At 55.7% G+C, this 25,949-nt stretch overlaps 4 protein-coding genes across 8 annotated transcripts; 1 reads left to right on the top strand and 3 right to left on the bottom strand.

Annotated features, from left to right (window-relative positions):
• Window positions 1-1,918: 1,918 nt before the first annotated feature.
• Window positions 1,919-15,311, bottom strand: MAN2B1 (mannosidase alpha class 2B member 1). Of its 3 annotated transcripts, none has more exons than XM_081075558.1 (24): window positions 15,101-15,311; window positions 14,140-14,242; window positions 13,794-13,967; window positions 13,239-13,432; window positions 12,466-12,598; window positions 12,051-12,196; window positions 11,499-11,615; window positions 9,386-9,468; window positions 9,176-9,296; window positions 9,021-9,099; window positions 8,722-8,831; window positions 8,399-8,506; window positions 7,984-8,100; window positions 7,230-7,403; window positions 6,361-6,458; window positions 6,162-6,279; window positions 4,877-4,995; window positions 4,686-4,787; window positions 4,429-4,516; window positions 4,170-4,250; window positions 3,516-3,743; window positions 2,840-2,995; window positions 2,632-2,734; window positions 1,919-2,168 (listed from the first exon to the last, which is right to left on the bottom strand). In XM_081075558.1, exons 1-24 carry the CDS (start codon window positions 15,257-15,259, stop codon window positions 2,059-2,061), a joined length of 3,021 nt encoding a protein of 1,006 aa, XP_080931684.1. In that variant the 5' UTR covers window positions 15,260-15,311; the 3' UTR covers window positions 1,919-2,058. The 3 variants fall into 3 exon arrangements, with proteins under 3 accessions (XP_080931684.1, XP_080931683.1, XP_080931685.1); XM_081075557.1 differs by having other exon boundaries at window positions 9,386-9,471; window positions 15,101-15,298; XM_081075559.1 differs by lacking the exon at window positions 14,140-14,242 and having other exon boundaries at window positions 9,386-9,471; window positions 15,101-15,231.
• Window positions 15,312-16,580: 1,269 nt separating this feature from the next.
• Window positions 16,581-17,986, bottom strand: WDR83OS (WD repeat domain 83 opposite strand). Its single transcript, XM_081077888.1, has 4 exons — window positions 17,862-17,986; window positions 17,648-17,753; window positions 17,070-17,167; window positions 16,581-16,972 (listed from the first exon to the last, which is right to left on the bottom strand). Exons 1-4 carry the CDS (start codon window positions 17,909-17,911, stop codon window positions 16,906-16,908), a joined length of 321 nt encoding a protein of 106 aa, XP_080934014.1. The 5' UTR covers window positions 17,912-17,986; the 3' UTR covers window positions 16,581-16,905.
• Window positions 17,987-18,184: 198 nt separating this feature from the next.
• On the top strand, window positions 18,185-22,107 carry WDR83 (WD repeat domain 83). The gene is made up of 9 exons (XM_081077887.1): window positions 18,185-18,373; window positions 18,457-18,577; window positions 18,660-18,765; window positions 19,032-19,080; window positions 19,163-19,289; window positions 20,234-20,301; window positions 20,393-20,501; window positions 20,585-20,699; window positions 21,763-22,107. The coding sequence occupies exons 1-9, from the start codon at window positions 18,271-18,273 to the stop codon at window positions 21,910-21,912; spliced, it is 948 nt and encodes a 315-aa protein (XP_080934013.1). The 5' UTR covers window positions 18,185-18,270; the 3' UTR covers window positions 21,913-22,107.
• On the bottom strand, window positions 21,949-25,949 carry DHPS (deoxyhypusine synthase). 3 transcript variants are annotated; one of them, XM_081077884.1, is made up of 9 exons: window positions 25,556-25,949; window positions 24,772-24,936; window positions 24,410-24,531; window positions 24,231-24,327; window positions 24,065-24,151; window positions 23,487-23,592; window positions 23,307-23,410; window positions 22,366-22,491; window positions 21,949-22,158 (listed from the first exon to the last, which is right to left on the bottom strand). In XM_081077884.1, the coding sequence occupies exons 1-9, from the start codon at window positions 25,760-25,762 to the stop codon at window positions 22,063-22,065; spliced, it is 1,110 nt and encodes a 369-aa protein (XP_080934010.1). In that variant the 5' UTR covers window positions 25,763-25,949; the 3' UTR covers window positions 21,949-22,062. The 3 variants fall into 3 exon arrangements, with proteins under 3 accessions (XP_080934010.1, XP_080934011.1, XP_080934012.1); XM_081077885.1 differs by lacking the exon at window positions 25,556-25,949 and adding an exon at window positions 25,262-25,423; XM_081077886.1 differs by lacking the exon at window positions 25,556-25,949 and adding an exon at window positions 25,235-25,410.

The following is a 25,949-nucleotide window of genomic DNA, read 5'->3' as shown; positions in this document are numbered from 1 at the left end:
CTCAAGGGGAAAACAACACAGGCAGTTAGAGATAGACATCGGGTCTCTGCATTAGTGCCCAAAAGACCTCCCCTATCTGTCCAAAACTTCCCTTTTTCATTGTAATTATCTACCCCTATGAGAAATAAATGGGTACAAAATACCCAACTAGATTAGACCAGTCACTCACACCTGGGCAGTAAGGACCACAACCACCTTTGTTGTCACACAACAGCCTAGCTGTCCTCCCCCCCATTTATAACAGCCTGAATTCTGGGAAGGAACACGTGCAGTCTAAATTAAAGATGAAATAAAAGCTTCTTGTCAATCACAGGTATGAATCAAGTGGTCCCACTCCCAGAAAGGAACAACCCATTCTAGAGAAAAAGGGATAAAAACTCCAAGTCCTCACCAGTCAGACCCTTTTTGAGCCCAGGCCCTTAGCCCTCTGGGCCTTTGAGCCTTTAGAGCCTTTTTTGAGCCTCCTGAGTCTTTCCTTTGCTCGGGGCCCACTCCAAACCCTTTGTAGTGTATTTTTTCTCCTAATAATGCCACCTTGAGCCCTTGAGCCATTCTCTACTGCTCGGGTCTGCTCCTATTTCCTTAAAGTGTACTATCTCTTCTAATAAACTGCTTTTTCACTTTACTTCAGTACCTTGTTCAATTCTTTGCTCCAGACGCCAAGAATCTGAACACCACGCCGAGGAAGGCTCACTCTCCGGTAACAGGAGGACCCAGGATGACTTCCACCAGTCTCCTTGGCCAGCCCAGGGCAGTGTCCACCTTTGGAAGAGAACTTGGATACCTTTTCAGGAGGTACATGTACCAATGGCCCAAGATACCATTGCTGGGGCCCAGCCCATCCTGATCCCTGCCACCAAAGGAGTATTTCTAAGCAATTTTGGTAGGTGCCTCTATGACAGGGACCCATGTGGGACAGCAGACATCCCTGGGGCACATGCCCAGGACTATTCTGGCTGGCTCTGCTGCCTTCCCCTTCTGAATGGGAACTTTATATTTTCAGGAGATACACCCAACAACTGGACCCCATGTGGGATGGTGACTAGACGGGGTGCCCTCCTTGGGCCTCTCTGGTCCATCTCTTTAGTGAAAGACTTAGAAAGTTTTTCAAGAGGCACATCTGGCACACAGATCCCATCTATGGCCTCATCCAGGCCCAGGACGCACTCTCCAGGGGGTCACAGCCGACTTAGGCTACCTGTCCCCTACCCCACATTTCCTAGAGGTGCAGACCACCCTGCGCATGCAGCAGAACACTGGTCTCCACTTGGCCCAGAACCTGGCACCGCACTGTGCCCTCCTCGGCTCAGCACACCCCCTCTTCTGGCTGAGCCCCGCCCCTCCTGATTAAACCCCGCCCCTTGACCACAGCTCAAATACACCCTTCTGCGGCCTCAAATTGCCTTCAAAGGACCTGTACACAGAAGTCACTTCCTTTTGACCCTAACCCTAGGGTTTCACCCCAAGGTCTCCTTCTGAAACTGACCCTAGAGCATACCAGAACGAGGGCGTGCCAGACTCTCTGCCTCTCTCCTCATAGGCCGGCAGCTCCAATCCACCTGTCTAAGGCCCCGCTTTCTGACCTACCACTGAATCTACTTCCTCCCCCAGGACCTCCCAGATTCCTCAATTCAGGGCCGGGTCTGGGAGGCCTCAGAGTGTGTCTGGTTCCCTGGCCTGCCCTTGATGGCTTCTCAAGAGAGCCGGGCCACCACCTGAATGGACAAAGGAGTGTAGCAGGAGTAGAAGTCGCAATGGTGGATGAGGTGTGGTGTGAACAGTGCAGTAGTCTGGTATGAGCATTCAGGCAGCTCAGTGACCTCTCTGCGAGGCCTCAGGTCAGGGGTCAGCTACAGCTGGTACACCTTTCTGGGTCATCAATTCTATCACCCTCAAAAAAAAACAAAAAAAAAACATTAAGTCACACCTTGACCAGAGGCTTGGTAGTGGATTTTAATGGCTTTTGTTAGCGGCAGCAGCAAGAGAAGGGGGAGTGTTTGCCTCACCCCTGCAGGAGGGGGTTCAGGCTGGAAACGGGGCAGCCTGCCCCCAGCAGGTCTAGTCATCCTCTTCCCATTGGACAGAGGCCAAGAAGGTACGGATTTCCATGGGCTGCAATGTGACGCTGGCGGGGTCCAGCCGGGACGGAGAAGGCTTGGGTGTGGGGCCTAGGACAGTGCAGAGGAGGAGTGAGGGGTGCAGACTTCCTCTGCCTCCCTGCCACCCCCATGCTCTCTCCCCTGGGGCTGAACAGAGCCCTGTCCCAGGGCCTCACTCCCAGACCCTTCAACTGCTGGCCAGGGCCTAGATATCACCCCCAGACTCCCAAATCCCTCCCCTGTGCCTGGCCACCACCCTCACACCCTCAAGCCCCACCTCAAGGACCATCAAGCCAATCCCAGGGATGATGGACAACCCCATCCCAGAACTAGGCATTGACAGAGACGCAAATTTTGTTCTTGGGACTGCACTCCAACCTCAAAAACCCAAGACCCACCACTAGTTTGCTGGATCCACTTAAAACCCTTAAACACCTAAAGTGGATCTGAACACCGCCCCAGGCCCTCGAGATGGACCTGGATCCTCCAACACAGCCCTCAGCTCAGCCTAGCCCCCCAGGCAGGCCCCAACCTGTGCTGGGTGTCCACTGCAGCCTGGAGGCACTAGCCCGGAGTTGGTTGGCAGCCAGTGTAGTCTCCTTAAGGTCAGTGATGGTGAAAGTGGAGAACAGGTCCTGCAAGCAATGGATGGGCCAGGCTGAGTGGGGACAAAGCGGAACTTCCACTCTCCCCTCTCTCTTGCCTCTCTCCTGTCTCCTTCCCACCTCTGCCCTCCTCACCCTCAAGTCCAAGGTCACCGGAGAGCTCAAGTTGCCGACCATATCCTCCCCTACAGCAAACTGGTGCTCCAAACGCAGCAGCAGCATTTTCCGACCCCAGCGGGCCAGTGTGAGCAGGTGCACATTGGGCGGCAGTTCCCTGCTCAGCCCGGAGAACTGTGACACAAGGGAGCGGACGGGGCGGGGCTAAGCCAGAGGGGCGAGGCCGAGCTGCGTGAGGGGCGGGGTTTATCTGTGGTCATGGGGGGCGGGGTTAACCTAGGAGCCGCGGGACTAAGCCAGGAAGGGGAGGACTGAGCCAATGATGGGGTATGGCGGTGGCAGGTTGGAGGCGGGTCCGAGCCGGGAAGGGGCCGAACTGATCTGGCCTGAGACCCGGCTGAGGACAGGGATGAAGCGCGGAGAGGCGGGGCTGGCCAAGGGGAGGCGTGGGACCGAGCCTGGGACAGTGGAGAGGGCGGGGCCGAGGTGAGGAAGCGAGGAGGGGAGGGAGCTGAGGCTGAGGACCCAGTCCGGACCCGATGGGACTGGGCCGCGACTCGGGGCTAGCTAGCTCATGGCCTCCCCAGGACGAGTTGGGGGCGGGCGAGGTGAGTCCGGCTAATCCTAGGGAGACCCTACCCCACCCCAGGCTTCATCCGGGTCCACTCTTACTGCGAAGCCTTCCCCCTCTCACCTGCGTACTTGGGGCGACCCCTCGGTGGTAGGGGGCGCCACCACCTGGGGCCAGCACCACCTGCGGGGACAAGAGCTCCTTCTCCGACTGCAACCGGTGCCCGACAGCCGCAGTACTGGCCTTGTCCAGCAGCACGAGGTGACGTCCTCGCACCCACGACCCCGACCCCTTCTCTAGCAGCGCCTCCCCAACTCCGCGTCCATCGTCTCTTAGCAGCCTTCGGTGTACCTGCGGGGAGAGAGGCCAGGAGAGGGTGAGGGCCACTCTGGGCAATTTCAGGGCCAGAAATTGAGTAAGGGCTTGTGGGAATTTCAAGAGAAGTTGGAGAGTGGGTGGAACAGATGAGGATGAAGGTCTGGTAGGGGGGACCCCAGCAGAAGTGCCGATCGGACTTCGCAGGAGACTAAGGCTGGGAGGTAAGGACCTAAGGGGGCATGGATAGGGCAAGTCAGGACCCGGAGGGGGCGTCTGCATGGGGATTGGAGTGTGGAGTAACTGTCTCACATAGAAATGGAGGTCTCAGCTTAGTGGGACCCCAAACGGAGGAGTACACCTAGCAGAGAACTGGCATGAAACCAGCTTCAAAGTCCAGCAGGAAGCCAGGGCGGGAAATGGTGGGAGAACCCTAGCTTAGATGGGGTATGGGCCACTCACCATGAGCTCTATGGAGCCATCTTTCAGGCTGCTTCCTCCCTGGGAGCGATCGGTCAGCACAGTCAGCTGCATGTTCCCATCCTGGGGGGCGATAGATGAGCGTGAGAGGGCTCACTGCCAGCCAGCCCCGACCCCCAGGCAGGCCCCATAGAGGAGGACACTGCCGAAGACAGTTGGGGAAAGCTAGGAATGAGAGGTAACCTCCACTCTGTAGAGGAGTGTCAGGAAGATGAGGGGAGCACAATAGGGGAGGGGGTACCGTGATGTAAATACGGCTGTTGACTGGATAGTAGTTTCCTGCCACTGGCTCAGTCTGGTTCAGCTCCCAGGTGGGTCGATAATCCCGCCTGGGGAGGTGGAGGTAGGGTCAGACCTGGGGTCCCCTTCCCCAGCTCACCCACTCTCACTCCTCCTTCATCCTCTCCCTCCCACTCATAGGGTCATCAGATGCCCCCACCACCCATGGACCCCCCGCAGCATTAGAGACCACCCTTCCGCGCCCCCAACCACCCCCACCTCCTCTCCAGGATCTCTCTGCCATTGCTGTCTGTGAAGAAGAGTCCTTTTGTTTCCAGCGCAGTGTCAAAGCGGCTGATGACTTCCTTCCCCCAGCCGTCACTATACCAATAGAATGGCAAGGCTGTGAGCCTCACCTACCTCCACTCTGCCCCTGCCCCCAACCCCCAGTCCCAGCCTGTACCACTCACCCCACAGGTATTGGTCCCACCGTCCACTCCAGCTCCAGGTGCCGCTGTCCTGGGTACAGGCGAACCACCTGGGAACACCAGGCTGAGAAGTTCTGGTGCACCTCCTGCACCAAGGCCGTCTGTAGGCATATGGGGGTAAAGCACAGGTGTGAGTCTACCCCCACCCGAGCAAAGGTGAACCCTACAAATGTCCACCCCTGCCATGAACCTCTCAAAGGCCTCCATCAGGGTCAACCCCACTAATAGCATGAGAACACCACCCACCTTCCCCACCTGCCTAGGTGTGAATGCCCATGCTTCCACCTCAGTCATTGCCACATAGTTCTTGAGTGTGGCAGACATGCTTGTTGCCCACCACTACCGCACCTCTCCTCTTTAGAATAGGATTCTAGCTGGGCACGCGGCAACCTGGAATAAAGATTATATTGTCTAGTCTTCTCTGAGGCTAGTGTGACTATGTCTGCCCAGTGGAAAGTGATCAGAGTGGTGTGAATAATGTTCCTTGCCCCTTTTCCTCTCCCATTAGTTCAAATGCAACTGTGATGACTGGAACTTGAGCACCTCTCTTGGGGCATGATGTAGAAGCTGAATGTTGAGGAAGGCAGAGCAATGAGGTAGAAGGGGCCGGGATGACGGTGAATCCACCCCACCTACCCTGGATGACCCAGCCAGACTTTCTGTTTGATAAAAAGAAACTTCTGTCTTGTTTTAAGCACAGTTCATTTGAGTAACTCTATTACACAGGGCAAAACTGTATCCTAACCCATGTATGCAGACGTTCACCACAAAGGGAGTCCTATCAAAAGTGAGCCTTGTCATTACCTTCCCGATTCCCACCCTAAAAGAAAATGTCAACAAGAGGCCCCGGGAAACCCCACAAACCTGAGCCCTTGTTCCCAGCCAGACACATGCTCGGATACCCAGCCTAAGTGAGAATTACCCAAGCCCTATCCAAGCATGAACTCTGGATATAATCCCATCCTAGCACACATCCTTGGTGAATTCAAGTAGCCCCACCTGGCTCTGCATTCATGGGACAAGTAGGAACACCCCACCCCAGTGTCAAAAGCTAAGGACAATCCTGACACCCATAGCAGATGTGAATGCCTTTGTATGCCACGGTATGACTGGTGAATATCAGCCCTGTGGAAGAATCCTCAAGCCCTCCCCTCAGGTCTTAGCCCTCTGATCTGACAGGGACGGAAACCTTCCCCCCACCCCACACACCACCCTCCCAGGCTCCACAGACATCCCCAATGCCCACTTATCAATCCTAGCGCCTGACCTTCACCACGCGGGTTTGAGCCCAGTGGTTCATGAGCAGTGGCTCCTGTCGGTTGGGTCTGAAGATGTAGGCACCTGAGACCTGGGAGCTTAGGTTGTTGCCTGTACTGGCATTGTACCTGGGGCCAGGACAGGTGACATCAGGTAAGGGACCTCAGCTCCGCTTACACCCCCTCCCTGGCCTGGTGGTCCTCCCTCACCAGTAGAAGGCTTGGCGGACTGGCAGCAGAAGGCCCTGGTCCAGGTTCTTCAATTCCACCAAAAGCCCTGTGTCAGGGTCAAACCTAGCCCGGAGGTGCTGGGCAGAAAAAGGTGGACAGACGTTAATGACCATCCCTTCAGCCAAGGACAGCTTTATCCTTCCAGGGGTTCAGGAGAGAACCCTGGAGTCACCCGTCCCTCTCTCTCACTCCTCACACCTGACCCTCGTTGCAAATCCTAACAGCTCCACCCTCTAATTTATCCTCAATCTGACCTCTTCTCACCACCTCCAAGGCCTTCCAGGACTAATGCAGTTGACCCCTTCCTGGTTTCTTGGCTGCCTAGTGTCAACCCTCAATCTGTTCCCCTCACAGCCGCCAGAGGGCGCCTGTGACACTTTAAATCTGATCTTAGCTGGTGGGGGTGGGAGGTTGCTTGTGCAACCGACAGAGGAACCCCAGTGCCAGGGTCCATGAGACTTTTAGAGACCCCTGAAAATTCATAAATTTTAATTTCCTTTAGAGCATTTGTGTCTGCTGCTCCCTGCCTGCCTGGATCCCTCTTCCCCCAAATGTCTTCCAAATGGCCACACAGCTCTCTCCCTCAGGTTTCTGATACACCTTCACTTAATCTGCAAACCCCTCCCACCATCAGCTTTGACATATCTGTCAAGTGTCACCCATGATCACACAGCCTCAGGAGAGGACACTGAGACTCAAAGGAAGGTGGTCACTTGAGAACACACAACAGAGGACAGGTGACGAGAGGCCATGAACCCACAACCTGCTGCTAACCTAGTCTATGCAGCTCACCATGACACCTCAAATTTGTCACTGGGGCAGGAAAGAGGATCTGAGTGTAGTCTCACTTCATTTTGGATGGTCAAGATGCGGGACGAGGGCTTCCGGGGTCCAGGCTGGGAGGTGCGAGCCTGTGGACTCCGGCCAGGCACCTGGGTTACTGAATAGATGCTGAAGCCAAGGGCAGGCACTGAGGCTGAGAAAAGCAGCTCCTGTATGTCTGAGCCCGGCATTGTCACCACCTCAGATAAGGGAGGAGGGAAACTGAGTCAAGAGGCTATGCGTACATATATAGAAGCACACACACAGGGAAGGGTCACACTCCAGGAGGGGAAGGGGCCCCAAGATGGGAAGAAGAAATTTAGGTGTTGGGTGGGGGGAATGGGGATGACATAAATTATGAGTTAAAAGATTGCAGAGAAGATTTATAAGGTTGGGGGGAAAAATCCCACTGGGAGGGTGGAGAGACTAGGAGGGGGGGAGAAGTGAGGGAAGAGATCCTTGAGACAGGAGAGTGAGAGAAAGACATTCTTGGGAGAGGAAGTGGTTCGTGGGAAGAGGCTTTCCAGGATGAGGGGTATACTTATAAATAGGGAAAAAAATTCCTGGGGAGATATTAAAGAGAGGTAGATACTCACAGGTGTGGAATGTTCCCAAGGGGGTGTGGGGTATTAAGGGGCAGAGGTGGGGAGATTCAGAGAAAGAAAAAGTACTGGGCAGAATGTATTCATGGAGGGCGGCAGGTATCCATGAAGGCTAGGTACCCAAAAGAGGGAGTGGAGGGGGGTGTTCATGGGAGTAATAGACATCGAATGGGCTCACATCGCTGGGCACAACTGTGCCACTGGGGTCCTTCACAAGGAAAACGTGTTGGCTGACCGGAAGCCGCACCATCCAATCCACTTTCCGCCCCAAGGGGTTATAAATGGTCACCTGGAACTGGGATGGGAGGGTCAGAGTGGGCATGGGTCACAGCAGGCCTTCTCAAAACCCACCCACCAAGCACAACAATGACCCTGGGTGTTCCAAGCCCCCATGTGGTGCACAGGTGTCCGTCCAGCCCCAGCTTACTGCTCCCCACATGATCTGGTTCAGAGCGATCCTCCAAAACTATTCGGCTACCGGTCCCGCCTCCTCTTCGCCCCGCCCCGCGGTTTCGCTTGCTCTCGACCCACCTACGGGACCTGCCTCCCGGCCCCACCCCTTCACCCCACCCCCAGCCCTGGACGCCGCTCACGCTCTCGGCGGTCTGGCTGAGCGGACAGACGCTGATGTTGAGGTTGCGGCAGAACGTGAACTCCTCCTTGGAGCGGCTGAGCCGCGAGAGCGCGTTGCTCAAGAGAACCTGGGGAAGAGCGTAAAGCCATGGGTCCGCTTTGGATGGCTCGTAGTGCATCCCAGGACCCGCCTCCATGAGCTCACAGACTCCGCCCTGCCGCCTCGTCTCCGCCCCTCCTGCCACAAGCCCTGCCCCACGAGCCCTTCTAGATTCCACCCCACTGCCTTCGACCACGCCCATTCCTATTTTCTCCCTTCTGCTCCAGGCCTCGCCCCACGCACCTCGCAGGGTCCCCAGCCTGCTGCCAGCTGGCGCGCATAATCATCAGCCACGTGCTGCTGGGAGGTACCACTGACTGCGTCGTGGTGCTGGAGCACAGCCATTGCCTCATCTGCAGGCAGGAGATGGTAAGTTGTGTGGTGTCTGCAGGACTCTGGGCCCCGACCCCAAGGAGATGCAAAATGTATGTGCAGGGCAGGGCAGGGTTTTCCTAGGGGCTTTCTGAAGGGACTCAAGGAGGTAGCATGATATAGTGTCCAGGTTGAGCCCCGGCCCTAGTTCCTCACCCCCGGCCACCTACTGAGGGGTGCACTGTCTCCGGAGCCATAGGGTCCCACGTTGGCTGCAGGACCCGCCAGCGCCTCCAGCTGATTGCACACCTGGGGGGCAGAGGTGTTGAGTCACAAGGTCTGTCGGGACCCGTACGCCACCCCCTTGAGCCCAGCGCCCACCCACCTGCAGGAAGTTATAACTGAGGCGCTCATAGCGTTTGAGGGCCGGCCGGCTGGAAAAGAAGCCAGTCCAGAACTTGTGGGGGCCATCGGCATAGGGGAAGAAGTCATCCTGTTTCACCAACCTGCAGCAGCAGAGGCATTGAGGGCAGGGTCACGAACCACAGGGCATGCCACCACCACCACCCCCAAGCTGCCCAGGCCCCACAAATACCAGGTGAGGTTGGCCTTGTTCAGCTCCCAGAGATAACAGGCTGGAGTGGAGTAGAGAACATTGACGCGGCTTCCGTTGGACTGCTGCTGGGGGAAGGTGTGTGTGTGTGAGCCCACAGGAGTCTGCTCCTTTCCTGGGGGGCCCACAGGTGTGCAGTACATACGCACACACACACATTCATGCATCCAATGTGTTCAGATTCTCTTAATACACATTTTGAGTGCAAACCAATAACCAAGTGTGAAAATGTATTTTGGCCAAAGCTAAATATTACCTGCCTGGAAAGAATTTCAGGGATGCAAGAATAAACCTGAAATTTTAGTAAACTTTTTAAATAATTTCAATTTTATTACTAAAAACTTTCATAAAAAGCTATGACATAGAGGGCAGAAATAATAATTTCTCAGTACTATCAGGTTGTTGCCAAATGACACAATTATTATAATGAATGCAGGTTCGCTTTCCACTGAGGGAGGCAGAGGAACAAGGTGACCTCTTCTGTAAGGAAAAGGATGTTCGTTCTGCTTGTGTTGTGTCCCCAGTGCCTGGTACACAGTAAGTGCTCATTAAACACTTTAGTGAATGAAGAGAAATGTGTGGGACCACATGCCTTTATGCGCATACACATGTCTACACTTCTGCACACGGTCATATACAGTTACATACACAGACCCACACACACACTGTTCACTCAGCAGTCACTCGATTCCTCAATGTGCTCCGGATCACAGACAATCTAGAACCAGAAGCCCACCCACTCTCATGGAATTCACAGCCCAGTGCAGAAGAGAGACTGAACAGATAGTCAGTTGGCCTGGATGTGGCATGACAGGTATTTGTGAAGACTCGTGTGAGCACAGAGGAAAGAGCAAGAGCTCTGCCTGGGGTTTAGTGAAGGCTTCCTGGAGGAGGAGACACTGCAGCTGGTATCTTAAAGGAGAAGTAGAATGTTTTCAGCTCCAAATAATAATAAACAAAACCACCATAATACTTATTATTTATCTGGCATTGTTCTAGCTGATCTGTGTAAATGAACATATTAAACTCTCATCAAGAGCCCTATCGAGCCCTATCAGCTGGGAACCATTATGCCCATTTTCTAAATAAGAAAACTAAGGCACTGAGTGCTTAACATTTCTCAAGGTCACAGAGCCAGTAAGTGGCAGAGCCAGGATTTGAATTGAGAGACTCCCATTTCCAGTAGAACGGAGTGGGCGAAGAAGCTGTCAGTGGCTGGAGAAACATCAAGAGAGTATGACATCCTGGCAGCCCAGGAACATGGTATTTGCAGGAGAAAGTAATCAAGGTGTTCAAGGTTCCTCAGGGGCATGAGGAGGACTGAAAAATGTCCTCTGGAAGGCCCTTGGTGAGAGCTGTTTTGGTGAAACAGCAGTGCAGGGAGCAAATGGAAGGTGAGGACGTGGAGATTGTGCTGGTAGACAATTCTGAGGATGGAAGTGATGGGAAGGGACATCTTAGATGGGAGAGGGGAGACAAGGTTCTGTGCTGATGGGAGAATGCCTGCCCACACAGCCACAGGCCACTTACAAGAGCCACACCAACACATCTGTAGTAGGCAGAAAAATGTCCATGTCCTAATACCCAGAACCTGTGACATGGCAAACAGGAACTGAAGTTGCAGATGGAATTAAACTTGTTAATCAGATGACCTTAAAATAGAGATTATTCTGGATTATCTGGGCAAGTCCAACATACTCACAAGGGTTTTTAAAAGTGGAAGAGGGAAGTGAAAGTGAGTGAGAGAAACAGATGGGACAACAAAAGCAGAGTCAGCTTTGAAGATGAAGGAAGAGGGCCACAAGCCAAGGAATGTGCGTCGCCTCTCAAAGACGGACAAGGCGTGGAAACTTTCCCCTAGAGTTTCCAGAAGGAATGCAGCTCTGCTGACATTTTCATTTTAGCCCAGTGAGATCCACGTTGGATTTCTGACCTACAGAACTGTAAGATAATATATTTTTGTTCTTTTAGCCACTAAGTCTGTGGTGATTTGTTATAGGAGCAAGAGAATACTAAGATAGCACCCATAGCTACTCGTCTGACGCAAGGCCCAGGGACACAAGCACGCACATGCACACAGGCTGGGCACACTCACCTGGGCATTGACCAGCCGGATGAGCTTGTCAAGGTTCTTGAACCATATGTTGGCATTCTCATATTGGAAGTCTGAGCCCATGGTCATCACAGTGTGGTTGGTGCGGTAGTACCGGCCCTGCAGGCAGAATGGGGTGTCCTCAGACCAGGTGTCCTTGCCACCCCCGTGTACAGCTGTGTCTTGGTATGTATGTGGTCAAGAATGTGGGTGCACAGTGGCGGGAGGGGAGGGGAGTGTGTGGGAGTGTGTCACATGAGAATACAGGGACACAAATAACAGCTACAAGTTATTAATTCTCTTGAGCCCGCCACACAGACAAGGGTACTGAGGCACTGTGCCATTCTGTCTCATGACTATGGTGAGTGTGTGCAGTGGTGAAGGGGTCCTTATGCTTCTCACTGGGAATGTGCCAATCCAGAAGGAGGGTATGGTGAGGGTGAATGGAATATTACCTTCCTCTGAGGATATGAAGTGTTAGGGAATGCAGGGGCTGTGGGAAGGGTCCTGTGCATTATGTATACCAGTCTTCCAGGTTCTGGACACTGGGGTTACCTGGGCTGTGGCTAATTGCAGGAAGTAATCAACCAGTTCCTTGGCGTTGTACTCGGGGCTGCGGGGGTCCTCCACCACGGGTTTGTCAGCACACAGCACGTCCCAACACAGATTCTCCGGCGGGTTGTACATGTTGGGGAGCACACCTGTGGGCCACACCAAGCTCAGGGGGTGGCCTAACGCCCTGGACCTGCCCTGGGGTCAAAGCCTGCCATACCCCACCCAAGTCGGACTGCACAATTTGTGGAGGCAAATACTGAGCCCTTGGTCTTAAATTATTAAGAATGTCAAAATGATGACAGCAGAGTGTAAAACCAAGCCCGGGGCCTTTCTGGGCATGGTTTTACACTCTGCACAGGTCACATGCCCTTGGAGCCGGCCCTGCCCACACCCACCCCCACCCCCACCCCCTTACTGGTGAAGAGGTCTGCAGCAGGGGGCTTCAGGCTGGCGCTGGCCCGCCATACCTGCTCCATCTCTAGCTTCTCCTTCCGCACCCACTTATCTTGATAATCCAGGCGCCCAAAGAACAAGCCGTCAAAGCCCATCTGGGAGCGGTGCGCAACGAGGAGGGGGATCGGAGGGGAGGATGAGTAAGTGCCAGGCCCTCTCATCACCACCCGCCAGCCCCCTCAGTGTGGGAGGGGTGGGCCAGAGCACATAGAAAAAGCAGGTCTGAAACCACGGAGGACTCCAGCGCATTTTGAAGCTTGAGGAAGGGTCAGGACTAACGGCGAGAGAGCCGGGAGGGGGTGAGTCCAACGCTTGAACCCACTTCCACCTTCCCGAGCTCAGAAAGAGGGACTGACTCAAAGAGATCTTCCCGCTTCGGCAGGCTGAGGATGGAAGGGGTCAAGGTACAGGAAAGGAAGCCGGTTGCAAAGCAGAGCAGGCCTCCACCTGCCACCCGGCTTGGGGAAGAGCCAGGATCCTAGCAAACGGGGCGGGGTCAAGGGAGGGGGAGGAGAAGGATCCAACTGGAGCGAGGTTAGTCTGGGCTGGGGCAGAGCAGGACCAAGGCTAGAAAGGAGTGGGATTCACAATTCACTCCAGGGTCAGGGTCTCCAACAGCCAGAGGGACAGGGGACACAGGGCTTAGTCCGCTTGCAGGGAAGGGCGGGTCTTGAGTGGCCGAGGGAGGAGTCAGAGCGAGTGAAGGGGCGGGTCCAAGACAGGTCTGTAAAGCACCTGAGCGAACAGCGAGGCCTGCTCCCGAGAATGGCCGAAGGGGTCGATGTGCCAGGCCACACGGGGGCGCCCGTCGTTGCCAAACGTGTCCTCCAGGAAACGCAGCCCGAGTGTCATCTGATCTATGATGGCTCCGTAGTGGGCGGCCGCCTCGTCGTTCATCACCCAGCCACCGTTGGCAAACTCCAAGCGCCCTGTGCCGGGATGGGCAAAGTCTCAGCAGGTTGTCATGGCCAGGAGTGGGGCCGGGCTTGGCAATTCAGGTGGTGAGCAAACCTGCCTGCATGCCCAGCCCTGAAAAGAAAAGAGGGGTCTCTCCCAGGCCAGTGTAGCCAGATATGGGACGCAGGGCCCCCCCTGCATAGCAGGCTTGCCAGAGGATCCACTGGAGTTGGGGCCTTGCAGGATGCATAGGAGTTCTCCAAATAAAGGGAAACTTCAGGCAGTCACATGCACGTACACGCTGCACATGGCGTGATAAAATCTCAGAAGCCACGGTGGAAAAAACAGAAGCTAGGCTGAACTTCCTCTTTTCACTTCCTTGGGGCAGCTCACCCTGGCGCACCAGATCCCGCACAACTTCCTGTGTTGCATTTGTCTGTTGGTGCCACCAACGGGAGAAGAAGGCCATCTCCACATAAATGAAGCGGCGGGTGGGCTCTGCTAGCAGGGAGGAGATGACGGAGTCTAGGATGTACTGCACGCCTGCATGCTGGATGCCATTGTTGACTGTAAGCACAGGGGTCAGGCAATCAGGGACCAGGGAGCCAAGGGCACATTCAACGACACAGGAACCCACGGTGGACATTGCTCCCACCCTAATATCCAGGACGCAGAAAGGATCTGAAGGACTTGGAGGGACCATGGGAATCCTAGGGGTCAGTCCCCACCCTCTACTCACTGCCATAATAGTACTGGTCCACCGTCTTCAGCCAACCCACGTCATCATGTGTGTGGGCCACCAGATGCACGTTGAGCATGTCCGGCTGTACCGTGGGGCATGTCTGCACAGGGACCCCAAATGCACACTCACACACCCTGTCACTTGCCCCAAGGTTAAGAGGCAGGCTGGGGTGGGACTGGTGGCGGGGCACAAGACAAGTTTTGATCTAGATGTAACTCAGAGAGGTGGGGCCAGGCCCTCCCAGAGAGGACACACACATACCCTGTTTCCCGGAAAATAAGACCTAACCGGTAAATAAACCCTAGCATGATTTTTCAGGATGACATTCCCTGAACATAAGCCCTAATGCGTCTTTTGGAGCACAAGTTAATATAACACGCGGTCTTATTTTCGGGGAAACATGGTAATTGTGCTCACACATACAACTCCCTAATGGCAGCTCTCATTCACACCCTGAAGAAATCATATTATTAGTAGTTGATGTTTATTAAGCATTTGTAAATACCAAGCAGCCAGCCACCTTGTGAGGCGAAGACAATATCATCTCCAGTTTTCATATGAGAGCACTGAGATCAGAGAGGTGTAGTGACTGCCCCAAGTTCAAGCAGCCAGAAGTTAAAGAGCCATGCTGGAATTCCAGGCAGGCTCACTCGAGAGTCCCGGCTCTCAACCAGCTTCCACACGACCCTCACCCCACCCCCCCCACACACACACACACACACGGCCAATCACACAATTAAGTACATGCAAAGTCCAAGCAAGGCGACCCACAGAAGCAGGGAGGCAGGTACAGGCAGCTCCGTTCTCAGACGCGAACAGCCAGACCTCTCACTGACACAAAGCTCACACTCAGACCACGCTGTCATATTAGCAACCATTCACTAGGCACCCACAGAACAGACCCTATTCGGGGTTTCCCTCCTGCTCGTGGACATTTCCGCTCGCGGGCCGCGCTCACCTTGTATCCTGCGGCCCGAGCGCCGGGAGCCACCAGCAACAAAAAAAGAAAGGAGAGAAACGGGAGCGGCGGTCGCAGCGCGCCGGAGCTCGTCCAGGACCCTACCGCGTCCTGGCCGCCGCCAGCACGGACCCTAGAAGGCCGCGCGTTGGTGCCCATCGTTCCGCAGCAGCCGCCACCACCACGGCCTCCAGCGGGTTCCCGGCCTCGGCGGGGTAAAAGTCCCGCCCCCAGAACCTGGCCTGGCCAATGGGCGCTGGTAGGGGCGGGGCTAGGACGCAGCTTGGCTTGTAAAGGGACTAAGGCCTTAGTTCTTGGTACCCCTTAGGGCACTGGCTGTGTCTCACCCTGTGGGTGCTCGTTTGGCCCTGGGGGACTTTAGCGTCTCGGCGCCTCCGTGTGGACCTAGAGTGCCCCTTTGTCCCCGTGGGCGTAGAAGTCTCAGATTTTCCTACCTGTGCCTGTTTGCCTAGAAAGTATTACAGTATGTGCTTGGGATCCTAGGTTGTCCAATTGCCTTCAGGGCTAGTTAGGGTCCTGTTGGGACCTAGCTTGGCTAGGAACAGGGGTTGGTGAGAGGTCCTGTTCTGTCCAATGGGGATGTTGGGTAAAGGAACTGCCCTTGGAGTGCTGGGGATGGGAAGCATCCATCCAGCCTGGTTGGGAAGATTATTGGTGTGTTAGTACATGCAGACCCAGGGCAAAGCTCTGAGACTGAAAATCTACCTCCATAAGCAGAGGGCAAGAAAAGACCCAAGAAACAGCTTGGCCACTCCAGTCTGGTAATTAAAGGAGCTTATTAAGGGCAATTTATATGTGAGGCGTGTCTTGGGCAGCTGCAAGATGAAATGGATCCCTGCACCACTTGGCAGGTGCCAAAGAATTATATAGGGTAAAGGGGGGTGGGACAGTACTAGTACATGAATGCTATCAGGTATGGAAATTATTTCACATGCTTGACCAGGTCAGGACAACAACCTGTTCCAGAAACCAGCACACAGCAGGACGCAGGGGAGGGGGGCTGATGTATATCAGAATGAACATCAAATACGATCAGTCTCTAAGGGAAATTTTCAGTAAGCAATCTCCCCCTTCCAGCTCAGGTCCAGCTCAGGTCCAGCAGCAGTCACGTCAGGGAATAGTCTCTCCTCCACAGTAGGATAGGACTCAGTCTTTCAGTCTTTCCCAGTCCCTGCCAATCCATCTATTCATTAACATTGGCCCGTTTCTTTGATAAGAAAATCAAAGCCCAGATTCCTCACGTCAGCAGGACCATCTGCTGAGTTGCCAGAGGTGCGGCGGTCACTGTCCTGTCTGACTCCAAACCCTTTGTTTTTGACTTAAGGCACGAGACTTGTGAATAAGCAAGTGAACAACCAGAAGGCTCCACCCCAGGCCTGAGTAAGTGGAGGAACTGGAGCCCTTCCCCCCACTGGGAGTGCACCCACAATGCACGGAAGGAGAGGTCTCAGAGAACAGCTACAACACAAAACTTTATTATTAACTGGTCTTAACAAGAAAACAAGTGGATACCCCTAGAAATATGGAGAGCATCTCCCCCAGCAGCAGGCAGGGTGGGGAAGGAAAGCAGAAGGGGCAGGCCTAAGGTATTCCCCTCTCTGCCTCAGCAGAAGTGGGATCCCAGAGAAAGGGCCAGGTTCCTTCCATTCAGCTGCAGACCCTACGACCACCTCACCCAGGGAAGCCCAGGACAGCAGCTGAGGACAGGAGGCTGAGCAGCCATAAACCAGGCCTGGGTGGGAGGTGGACAGCGGGGTCCAGGATGTGACCCCTCTACAATGACATCACCAGGGGGGCGTCATGGGCTGAGGGTTCTGCAGATATGACATCACCACAGCAGAGATGGACAACCTAAGACAGGAGAGAGAGGTGTCAGTCGGGATGGGTAGGCTTGAATCTCCTCTCCCCTTACTCAGGAGCCCCCCCCCTTCTCTAAGCCCAGCCTCACATGAAGCTACTCATCATTTGCTTAGTGTCCTCAGAGCTCCGGGAATTGGCGAAGCTGATGAAGGAGCAGTAGACAGCGACCCAAGCGCACCACTTCAGCTGGGAAAAGGTAGGTGGATGGGTGGGTTAGGTCAGCAGAAGACAAGGGGACTTCCCAGGCACCAGTTCCAACCCATTGGTTTCAATGGGAGCAGCTTGGACCTTGCCTCCCCAGGAGTCCCTCGGTCCCAACCTCTCATAGCGTACTCCAAGTAGTTTCTGATCCTACTCCCTGGCTGACGCCTCTGACCCCACCAAGTCCCCTCAGAGCTAAGCCTAGCCTTTGCCATATCCCATCATGCTACAGACCCCACCCCTTCTCCACCCGTCCCCTCCAAGTTGCTTTACAGTCTGGCCTCACACTCAGACAGACGTCCCACGTAGAAACTCTGACCCGGAAACCTGGCTTCCCCCACGGCTGTTTTTCTCAGTCCAACATCACCCCCACTCCGCCCCCTCAGCGCCCGCCCAGCTTCATGCCGAACGCGCTCCCTGCTCACAGTCAGGCGGAGCTACGCGGACGGAAACAGCCCCGCCCACCTTGAGCATAAGGCCGCACATGCTGAAGATCATGCCCAGCAGGTTCATGTAGTCCGGTGTCGGGTCGTCCAAGGCCGGGTTACACTCGCTCGGTGGGGGCTTGTACCTGCGGCAGGGTCAGGGGCACTGATGTCCATCCCCTGGGATGGACAAGCGCTTCCCTGGGCCCGGACCCACAACCCGAGCCCCGTTCCCATGACGCTGAGGTCCTCACCTCAGCACTTTGTTCGGCCTCCGTGGGTCCGACATATTGTTCGTGGACATGGCGACTCCGAGGTCACGCCTCTCCCGCTGCGGAAACAGCTTCCGGCGTGGAAACGGAGGGTGGTTTTCACAGTAACACCCGCAGCCCTCGTGGAGCAGGACTACCCCAGTCGAGAAAGAGAATTAGAAGAAGCCAAAAAATACTTATTGGAAGTAGGAAGTGGGGAAAGAAACCTGGAAGCAGCAGGCAGCTTTCAGTATTCCTTATCCGTATTCCCGAAATGCCTAAATTTTGAGCCCGGAAGTGGGGAACAGGAAGTAGACCACGGAGGACAATAATAAGGTTACACCCCAATGTGTACGGCTGGAAAACCTTGGTGCAGACCGATATAAGGCGGCGAGGAAGGGATCCCAGAGCAATGGCTTTCCCTGAGCCAAAGCCGCGAGGTCCGGAGCTGCCGCAAAAAAGGTTGAAGACGCTGGACTGCAGGCAGGGAGCGGTGCGAGCCGTGCGATTTAATGGTGAGCGCCCTCATCTTCATTCCGGGTTTTCCTCCCGCCTCCTGAGGTCGGCGGCCCTGTAACCCCCGCGTGGTCTTCCCCAGTGGATGGCAATTACTGCCTGACTTGCGGCAGCGACAAGACCCTGAAGCTGTGGAACCCGCTGCGAGGGACGCTGCTGCGGACGTACAGCGGCCACGGCTACGAGGTGCTGGACGCGGCCGGGTGAGTCGGGGGCCAGGCCGTGATCCGGGCCCTGAGGCGGGAATCGGAGGTCCACCCTGACCTTCCCTCCTCTGCCCTCCAGCTCCTTTGACAACAGCAATCTCTGCTCTGGCGGCGGGGATAAGGCCGTGGTGCTGTGGGACGTGGCATCGGGCCAGGTCGTGCGTAAATTCCGGGGCCACGCAGGGGTAAGTGCAAGCAAGAAGAGGCCTCATTAGAGCGCGGATGGCGGAGGGGACACGCATTAGCGCGTAGGTGGTGACAGGGACCACACACACCACCGTTATAGTGCATGGCCCGGCATTCACCAACCCCGGTCCTTGCAGTTCCCCCGAAACCTTCCACCTTCCCTACCACTAGCCTTTGTCCTTGCTTTAACCTGCACTGGGAACCCTGCCTTTATACCAGTCCTTCGAAGTCCAGCCTCCTCTGAGTGGCAGTTGCTATTTCTCAGAAGGTGAACACGGTGCAGTTTAATGAAGAGGCCACCATCATCCTGTCTGGTGAGTCGGGAGCCTAGGCAGGGGAACCCAGGGTGCTGCCCTTTCCTCCACACCTGACCTCACCCTCATGCTGGCCTCACAGGCTCTATCGATTCTACTATCCGCTGCTGGGACTGCCGATCTCGGAGACCTGAGCCAGTGCAGAAGCTCGACGAAGCCAGAGATGGCGTATCCAGTGTGAAGGTGTCAGACCATGAGGTCCTGGCAGGGTGAGTGGAGCCAGGACCTGACCCCTCCCCAGGTGCCTCTGGGGATCATAGCTGCCTCTGTGCCTCTCCTTACTGTGGCTCCTAAGGCCCTGCATAGTCTGATCCCTGCTGATCTCTCAGCTTTTATTCATTCCTAGTCTCCTTTCAGGTAAATATGCCAAGCATGCTCCCATCCCAGGACCTTTGCAATTGCTCTTCCTCTGCCTGGACTGCCCTCCTACTGCTTCTTCCAAGTGTGTTTGAGCACTTTCCGCGGGCTACTTTTTCAGTCAAAGAGCATATAGTAGTGAGCAAGACAGGGAAATAAATAAGAAAAATCCCTGCCCACATTGGGTTGATAATCTAGGTGCAGGAAACAAACAATTAAAAAAAAATTCCTATGCAGGGCTGCCCAAGTGTTGTCAACCCAAAGGAGTGCCATTCCCACTGTGGTGGGAGTTTGGACTGCCCAGCCTGTTGACTGGCTATGTTCCCACACATCTGCCCTTGGACTCCATCCATAAGAGGTTGGGTCCTTCTCATCCTTTGAGTCCCAGTTCAGATGTCACCTTAGGGAGGCCTTCCTAGATTACCCTGAGTCAGTGAGGCTACATGATGGCAGAAATTGCTACTGACTTGGTCCCAGCTTTCCAAGCCCACAGAGAAGATGCTCAGTCCATATCAGAAACAGATGGAGTGGATTCTGATTGGCCCCTAGGTCTGAGTCTCAAAGCCAGTGCCTCAGAATTCCACTCATGGATTCACTTCAATGCATGTTTTCTATGGCTGCATAATTTCCATTGCTGGCCCTGAGGGAATATGACAATGAGGGGTACGTAGGAAGGACAGGGCCAGCCTTGCCCAGGGCCCTGGCCAGGTGGGAGGGTACAGGAACACTGAGGGTACCTGGAGCTATGGTCTCACTGGCCTGTCAAGGCTTAAGCTAGATCCACTCTTTCTTGCAGCTCCGTGGACGGCCGGGTTAGGCGCTATGACCTGAGGATGGGACAACTGTTCTCAGACTACGTGGGCAGTGAGTGGTTGGACTGTGTGGGAGGCAGGGGAAGCGGGGACAGCAAAGGATCCCAGCCTCACTGGCCTGCCCACCTCTCCCTTCCCCTCAGGCCCCATCACCTGCACCTGTTTCAGCCGGGACGGGCAGTGCACCCTGGTGTCCAGCCTGGACTCCACCTTGCGGCTTCTAGACAAGGACACGGGGGAGCTGCTGGGGGAGTGAGTCCTTGGGGTCATGGGGTCCCTCTGCCCACCTCTGCCCCTGGTAAGGCCCAAGCCCCACTGATCCTACCCACCCCCAGGTACACGGGCCATAAGAACCAGAAGTACAAGCTGGACTGCTGCCTGAGCGAGCGTGACACACACGTGGTCAGCTGCTCTGAGGATGGGAAGGTGTTCTTCTGGGACCTGGTGGAGGTAAGCCTCCCCACCCCCACGCCATACCAGGGCCCCTACGCTGTCCCCACTTTGTCCTTAACTCATTCACTCCCAGACCTGCAAAAGAGAGTGCCACTAGAACCAGCAGCTAAAACGAGTGAGAAGACAGGAAGGGCATTCCTGGCAAAGGGAACAGTATGTGCTAAGGCTTGGAGGTATGGCATGCATTTCAGGAAATAGAAGCAGTTCAGGATAGCAGTGGCAGCAGCAGGATCCAGGTCAGGCAGGGCCACCAATGCCAGGCTGACACTGAGACCCTGGGGGAGAAGGAGCAGACAGCAGCAGCTGACCCCAGGGGAAGCGAGACTGTAGTTCAGAAAACCTAATACCTCTGAGCATCCCTGTGATTTCCGATCCCAAGCACCGAGTGCCCTGTCCTGGTGGGGGCATCCACAGGGAACAGACTGGCTGGGCTTAGAGGGGTCGGGTGGGGAACCTTAGGGAAGGAGACATGGGTACTGGGGCTTGGCCAGGGGAAATAAGCCCCCTAAGGGGCTGGCATGAACTGGGGCACCCTGGGGACTCAAAGGGCCAGCTCTCACTCGGGGATCTAAGAAAGTGCCAGTAGTCTACCTACTTCTCGAGGGTTCAGTGGAGCAGAAGTCACCTGAGAGGACATTTCAGGGTGGAAAGAGGAACCGTGGCCTGCTTGAGAAACCATTCATGTGGGGCTGCATCTGCAGGGTGATGAAGTTTGAGGTGCAGACACTGAGGCTGCCAAGTGGGAGCCTCAATGGCGGCCATGGGGGAGGGAATCTGAAAGCCAGACGTAAGGGGCTCAGAACAAGGTGGTGGTGATGAAGGTGGAGACAAATGGGTGGCCTCTGGACGTGGGCTAAAGGCAGAACCAAAAGGATTTACGGGTAAAGGGATGTGAGGTATGAGGGAGACAGACTCCCAAGTTTGGCCGGAGCACCTGAAAGGATGGAGCCACCTAGGGGCTGAGTTTTGGATTCGCAGTGTCTGGAAAGCCAGCGAGGCAGGTAGCTGAAGGTCAGGGGGTAGGGGCTCACTAACTGCTCCCCACCTCTTTGCTCCACAGGGTGCCCTGGCACTGGCCCTGCCTGTGGGTCCTGGTGTGGTACAGTCACTGGCCTACCACCCCACGGAGCCCTGCCTGCTGACCGCCATGGGGGGCAGCATCCAGTGCTGGCGGGAAGAGGCCTACGAGGCAGAGAGTGGCACAGGCTGAAGCCAGGGGACCCACCACCACCACGGACACAGACGTAGGCGCAGGACCGCAGAGAACATTTATTGTAGAACTGCTGCTGCCCAAGGAGTTGGAGAGGGGTTGGGTGTGCAAACTAATAGAGGCGGGAGACCTCCCTGGGGCTGCAGCTGTTCAGTCCTTATTCTTCTTGGGAATGAAGGCATCTACCTTCTGGGCAAAGGTTTCAGCCACGAGCAGGGGGAAGACCAGGGTGGCGTCCGCATAGACCTGAGGACAGGACCCAGGAGTTCAGAGGGAGCTGCTCCCAACTCTTAACTGCAGAAGACCTCGGAACCCAACCACCTCTCCACCCGCCTTGGTCTCCACCCTGGTCCGGACCCCATTTGTTCCTCCCATAGCAGCCACAGGGCACCCGTGAGCACCTGAGTCGCAGCCTGGGAGACGCCGTCCCCAAGCCTGCGGGCTGGCCCTCACCTTGACAGGCTGTGCATGCACCCGAATTTTGCCCCAAGACACAGCTTCGTCCGGCCGGGCACCAGAGTCTGAGCCGTCAAACTCCTGGGCTGTGTTGATGTAAACAGCATAGTCGGCTCCGTTCCGCTGTGGGGAGGGGAAGGGCAGGCGGTCAGCCAGGATGGACACACACACAGACACACACACACAAATAGGGCACTGCAGCTAGAGAGGCTGAGTCATTTGTCCTGGATGAAGGAGGAGCCCCAACATGAATGCCTAGGCAGAGTGAGGGGTTAGAAGGTTGCTGGGCAGATGGGCAGTGTTGCCCCAGACCCACCTCCTAGGTAGCAACAATCTTCCCACATCTGCTCAGAGGGAGCTACTCCCAGCTCTACCTTCAGAAGACCTCTGAACCCAACCACCTCTGCACCCCCTTGGTCTCCACCCTGGTCCTGGCCCCATTTGTTCCCCCCACAGTAGCCAGAAGGCGCCTGTGAGCACCTGAGTGGCTGCCCTCAAGGCCCTGCAAGTCCGGCCTGTCACCTCCCCACTTCACCTCCCACTCTCCCCTTCACAGTCTTTCTAACAGCTCCTTGATTTACTTTAGGCATCTCAAAGCCTTTGCACTGGCTGTTCCCTCTGCTGGGAACTCTTCCCTGAGGCAACCACGTGGCTCATGGGAGGCACCTACCAAAAACCTGCTCCCAGGTCACATTTCCCAGAAAGCTTCCCTTTTTTGAACAGTACCCCTTTTCTTGCCATCTTGTCATCCCTCATTTTTCTCTATGGCAATAACCACCACCTGATTTGATGTCAGTCCAAGGAGGGCAGGGATCCTGTCCTGTCTAGCCCATAGCTGTGTCCCCAGCACGCGGCATAAGCCTAGCACACAGCCACTGCTGCACAGCAGGCCCAAGTGCCACCCCCACACTAGGGTCCAGGTGCTCGTCCCTGCTTACCATGAGGTTGGCATTGGCGATGTGGTGCTTGACCACTCCCCCGCCCAGGATGATCATGCCAGAGTGCTTGGCAAAGACGGCCTGGGTGTTGATGAGCCTCAGGTCTAGGGAAGAGCACTGCAGTCAGGCCCTGGGCCCAGCCAGCCCTCCTCCCCTGCTCCTCTGGCCCCAGCGCCTCACCCTCCACAATGTCCAGGACCAGGCCTGGGTTCTTGTAGGAATGGAAGAAGATCATGTCGCCCAGCGAGCCATCTGTGAGCGCTGGGCTCAACACGGGGATGTGGTTCTGGGGGAGGGCAGGACGGTGGTGGGAGTCAGCGCCCAGTGCAGCAGTTCCTCTGCCTGGTTCTGGGCGAGGTGCTTAACTGCTCTGGGCCTCAGTTTCCTTGAATCTAAAATGACGGTAACAGTACCTCCGACGTAGAGGCGTGTGTGAGAAAACACGTAAAATATGTAGGACCAAGCCTGACACAAAGAATGGGAGTCTTGTTACTTTTCTAATTGCTGGGCCTCAGCCTCTGAGGAGCAGGCGACCCTACGCCAGGAGGATTGCTAAGCGCTGCCCCGACTATTCCCAGGATATCAGGACTACACTCAACAGCCGTTTGACCTCAAACTGCCTAACTTCTCTGGGTCTGAACTTCCTGGTCTAAGAGTGCAGATGATGAGAGCAGCACTGACTCCTCAGGTGGCTGTGAAAATGAAACGAGTTAACAGAGGCCAAGGCCTGGCATCTTTGCCCCCACCCCGCCCCTCACCTTCTGGGCCCAATAATACACCGAATCTGGGTTGTTGATCTCCTTGCCTAGCCGGGCGATCATCTTGGAAGGTGTCCACTTCACACCCTAGAAGGAGATACCAGCTTCAGCCAGCGGTGCTTCCCGACTCTCACCATGCTGGCCCCCCAAGTTGCTCCAACCCCACCTCTGTGTTCTGCTCCAGCACCATCTGGTCCAGAATGGGCATCAGCCAGTCCTCAAACTTGCAATAATTGTCATTGGGCACCAGCAGGTTCCCGATCCTGGGGACAGGAGGCAGATGGGCATCAGGCCCCAGGATCCTCTGCTCAGCTCCCCTGCCCAGCACCACTCAGGGTTTCCCACCTGTTGATCCCGTTCTCACGCAGCTCCTTCCCCCTGAGGCTAAACTCGCCCAGGTATGTAGGTGCCAGGCACTTGATGAGATCTTCCTCCACGCCACCAGCTGTAGTCACCAAAACATCCACCTGCAGCCACAAAGCAGTTACGTTGGCCCAGAAACGGTGGCCCTGCCCCCATTCCAGGCAGGACTCCTAACTCCCAACTTTCATCTACTAACCTTGCAGGAAGCTCTGCTGCAAAACAAAGCTCAATCCTGTCCCACTGCTTAAAATTGACTCATATCTCCCAATCTCACTAAAATGACCAAAAATCGTGTTGTCCATTTAGACCCAGAGGCCAAGACAACAGCCCCAGTGGCTCCCCACCATGTTGTGCTGAACGAGGTAACGGATGGTCTCACGGATCCCTGAACTGATGAGGTTAGACGTGTAGCCCAGGAAAATGGTACAGCCAGTGAGTGGGCGGCGGCTCTGGGTCAGGTCCGCGTGCTGGTCTTCATCCTGCGGCAGAGGCTCCAACTTCTTCTCTAGCTACACGTAAGGGTGGGGTCGAGTTAACCTCAGGACCCAAACTCCAGCCCAAGGACCCTAGTGGTTTTCAGAATCAGACTCTACCCCCAGTCCCTGCCCACTCAGGGAAACGGGACCTCTTCTACCTGGAACCAGGAAACAGGAAACCCCTCTGCAGCTTCCACCCCTTTCACAGCCCGGCTCTCAGAGCCCACGATCACGCTTTGCCCCCATCCGGAGTCGGAAAGCATCTTAGCAGGACCCAGCCCCCTTCCCCGCTGGGAAGATCAAATCCAAGGCCCCGCCCTGATTTAGGCACCTTTTCCAATTCGTTCCTCAATCTCACCGTCTTGCCTCAGGCTCCGCCCATTCCAGGGCAATCACACGTAGCCAGCCCCAAGCCAGAATCAGTGCCCATCACCTCAGGATACTAGGATGTCGCTGCTGGGTGGCAACGTCCCCTTCCCAGCACAGAAACTGCCGCCCCGGCTAGGCCCCGCCTCTCTCCAACTATTGGGCCACCCCAACGAAGGACACGCCTCCTTCCCAGGGGAGCCCCGCCCTTCCATCTACTGTACTGCATTGATGCTCGGAGAAGCCAAACCCTCCTCGACCCAGGAAGTCCCGCCCCCGGCCTCACCATGGCGTTGACTTGCTGCACCGCGCGCCCGAAGTTGGTGGCCTGGAAACCAGTGGTGCCGAAGGCCTCCAGCAGCGCGCGGTAGTCCACGCCACGGTTAAAGTCGTAGCCCCGGACCTGGGCGCTCTCGAACGGCAGCGCCGAGCTGGGCTTCAGCACAGCAGCCCGCGCCGCCGCGGGCGCCTCCTCCTCCGGGGAACTCTCCATGCACCTGCGGCCGCGCTCTCAGATCAGTGCAGCCCCAGGCCAGGCCTCCAATGGCTTCCAAACGCGCTAAGCACTGGCACACGCTTCTCTACGAGAGCGCTGGAAAAACTGGAGACACGTCCGGAAGTTGCTGCATTACATGACCCTCTCTCGACACCCGTAGTCCAGGACGCGGCCGGTTTTTGTA

This window comes from Rhinolophus hipposideros (genome assembly GCF_964194185.1).
Source record: "Rhinolophus hipposideros genome assembly, chromosome: 16".
NCBI classification, from domain to species: Eukaryota; Metazoa; Chordata; class Mammalia; order Chiroptera; family Rhinolophidae; genus Rhinolophus; species Rhinolophus hipposideros.
The sequence above is the reverse complement of the archived record's forward strand: the minus strand, read 5'-3'. Positions and strand labels throughout refer to the sequence as shown.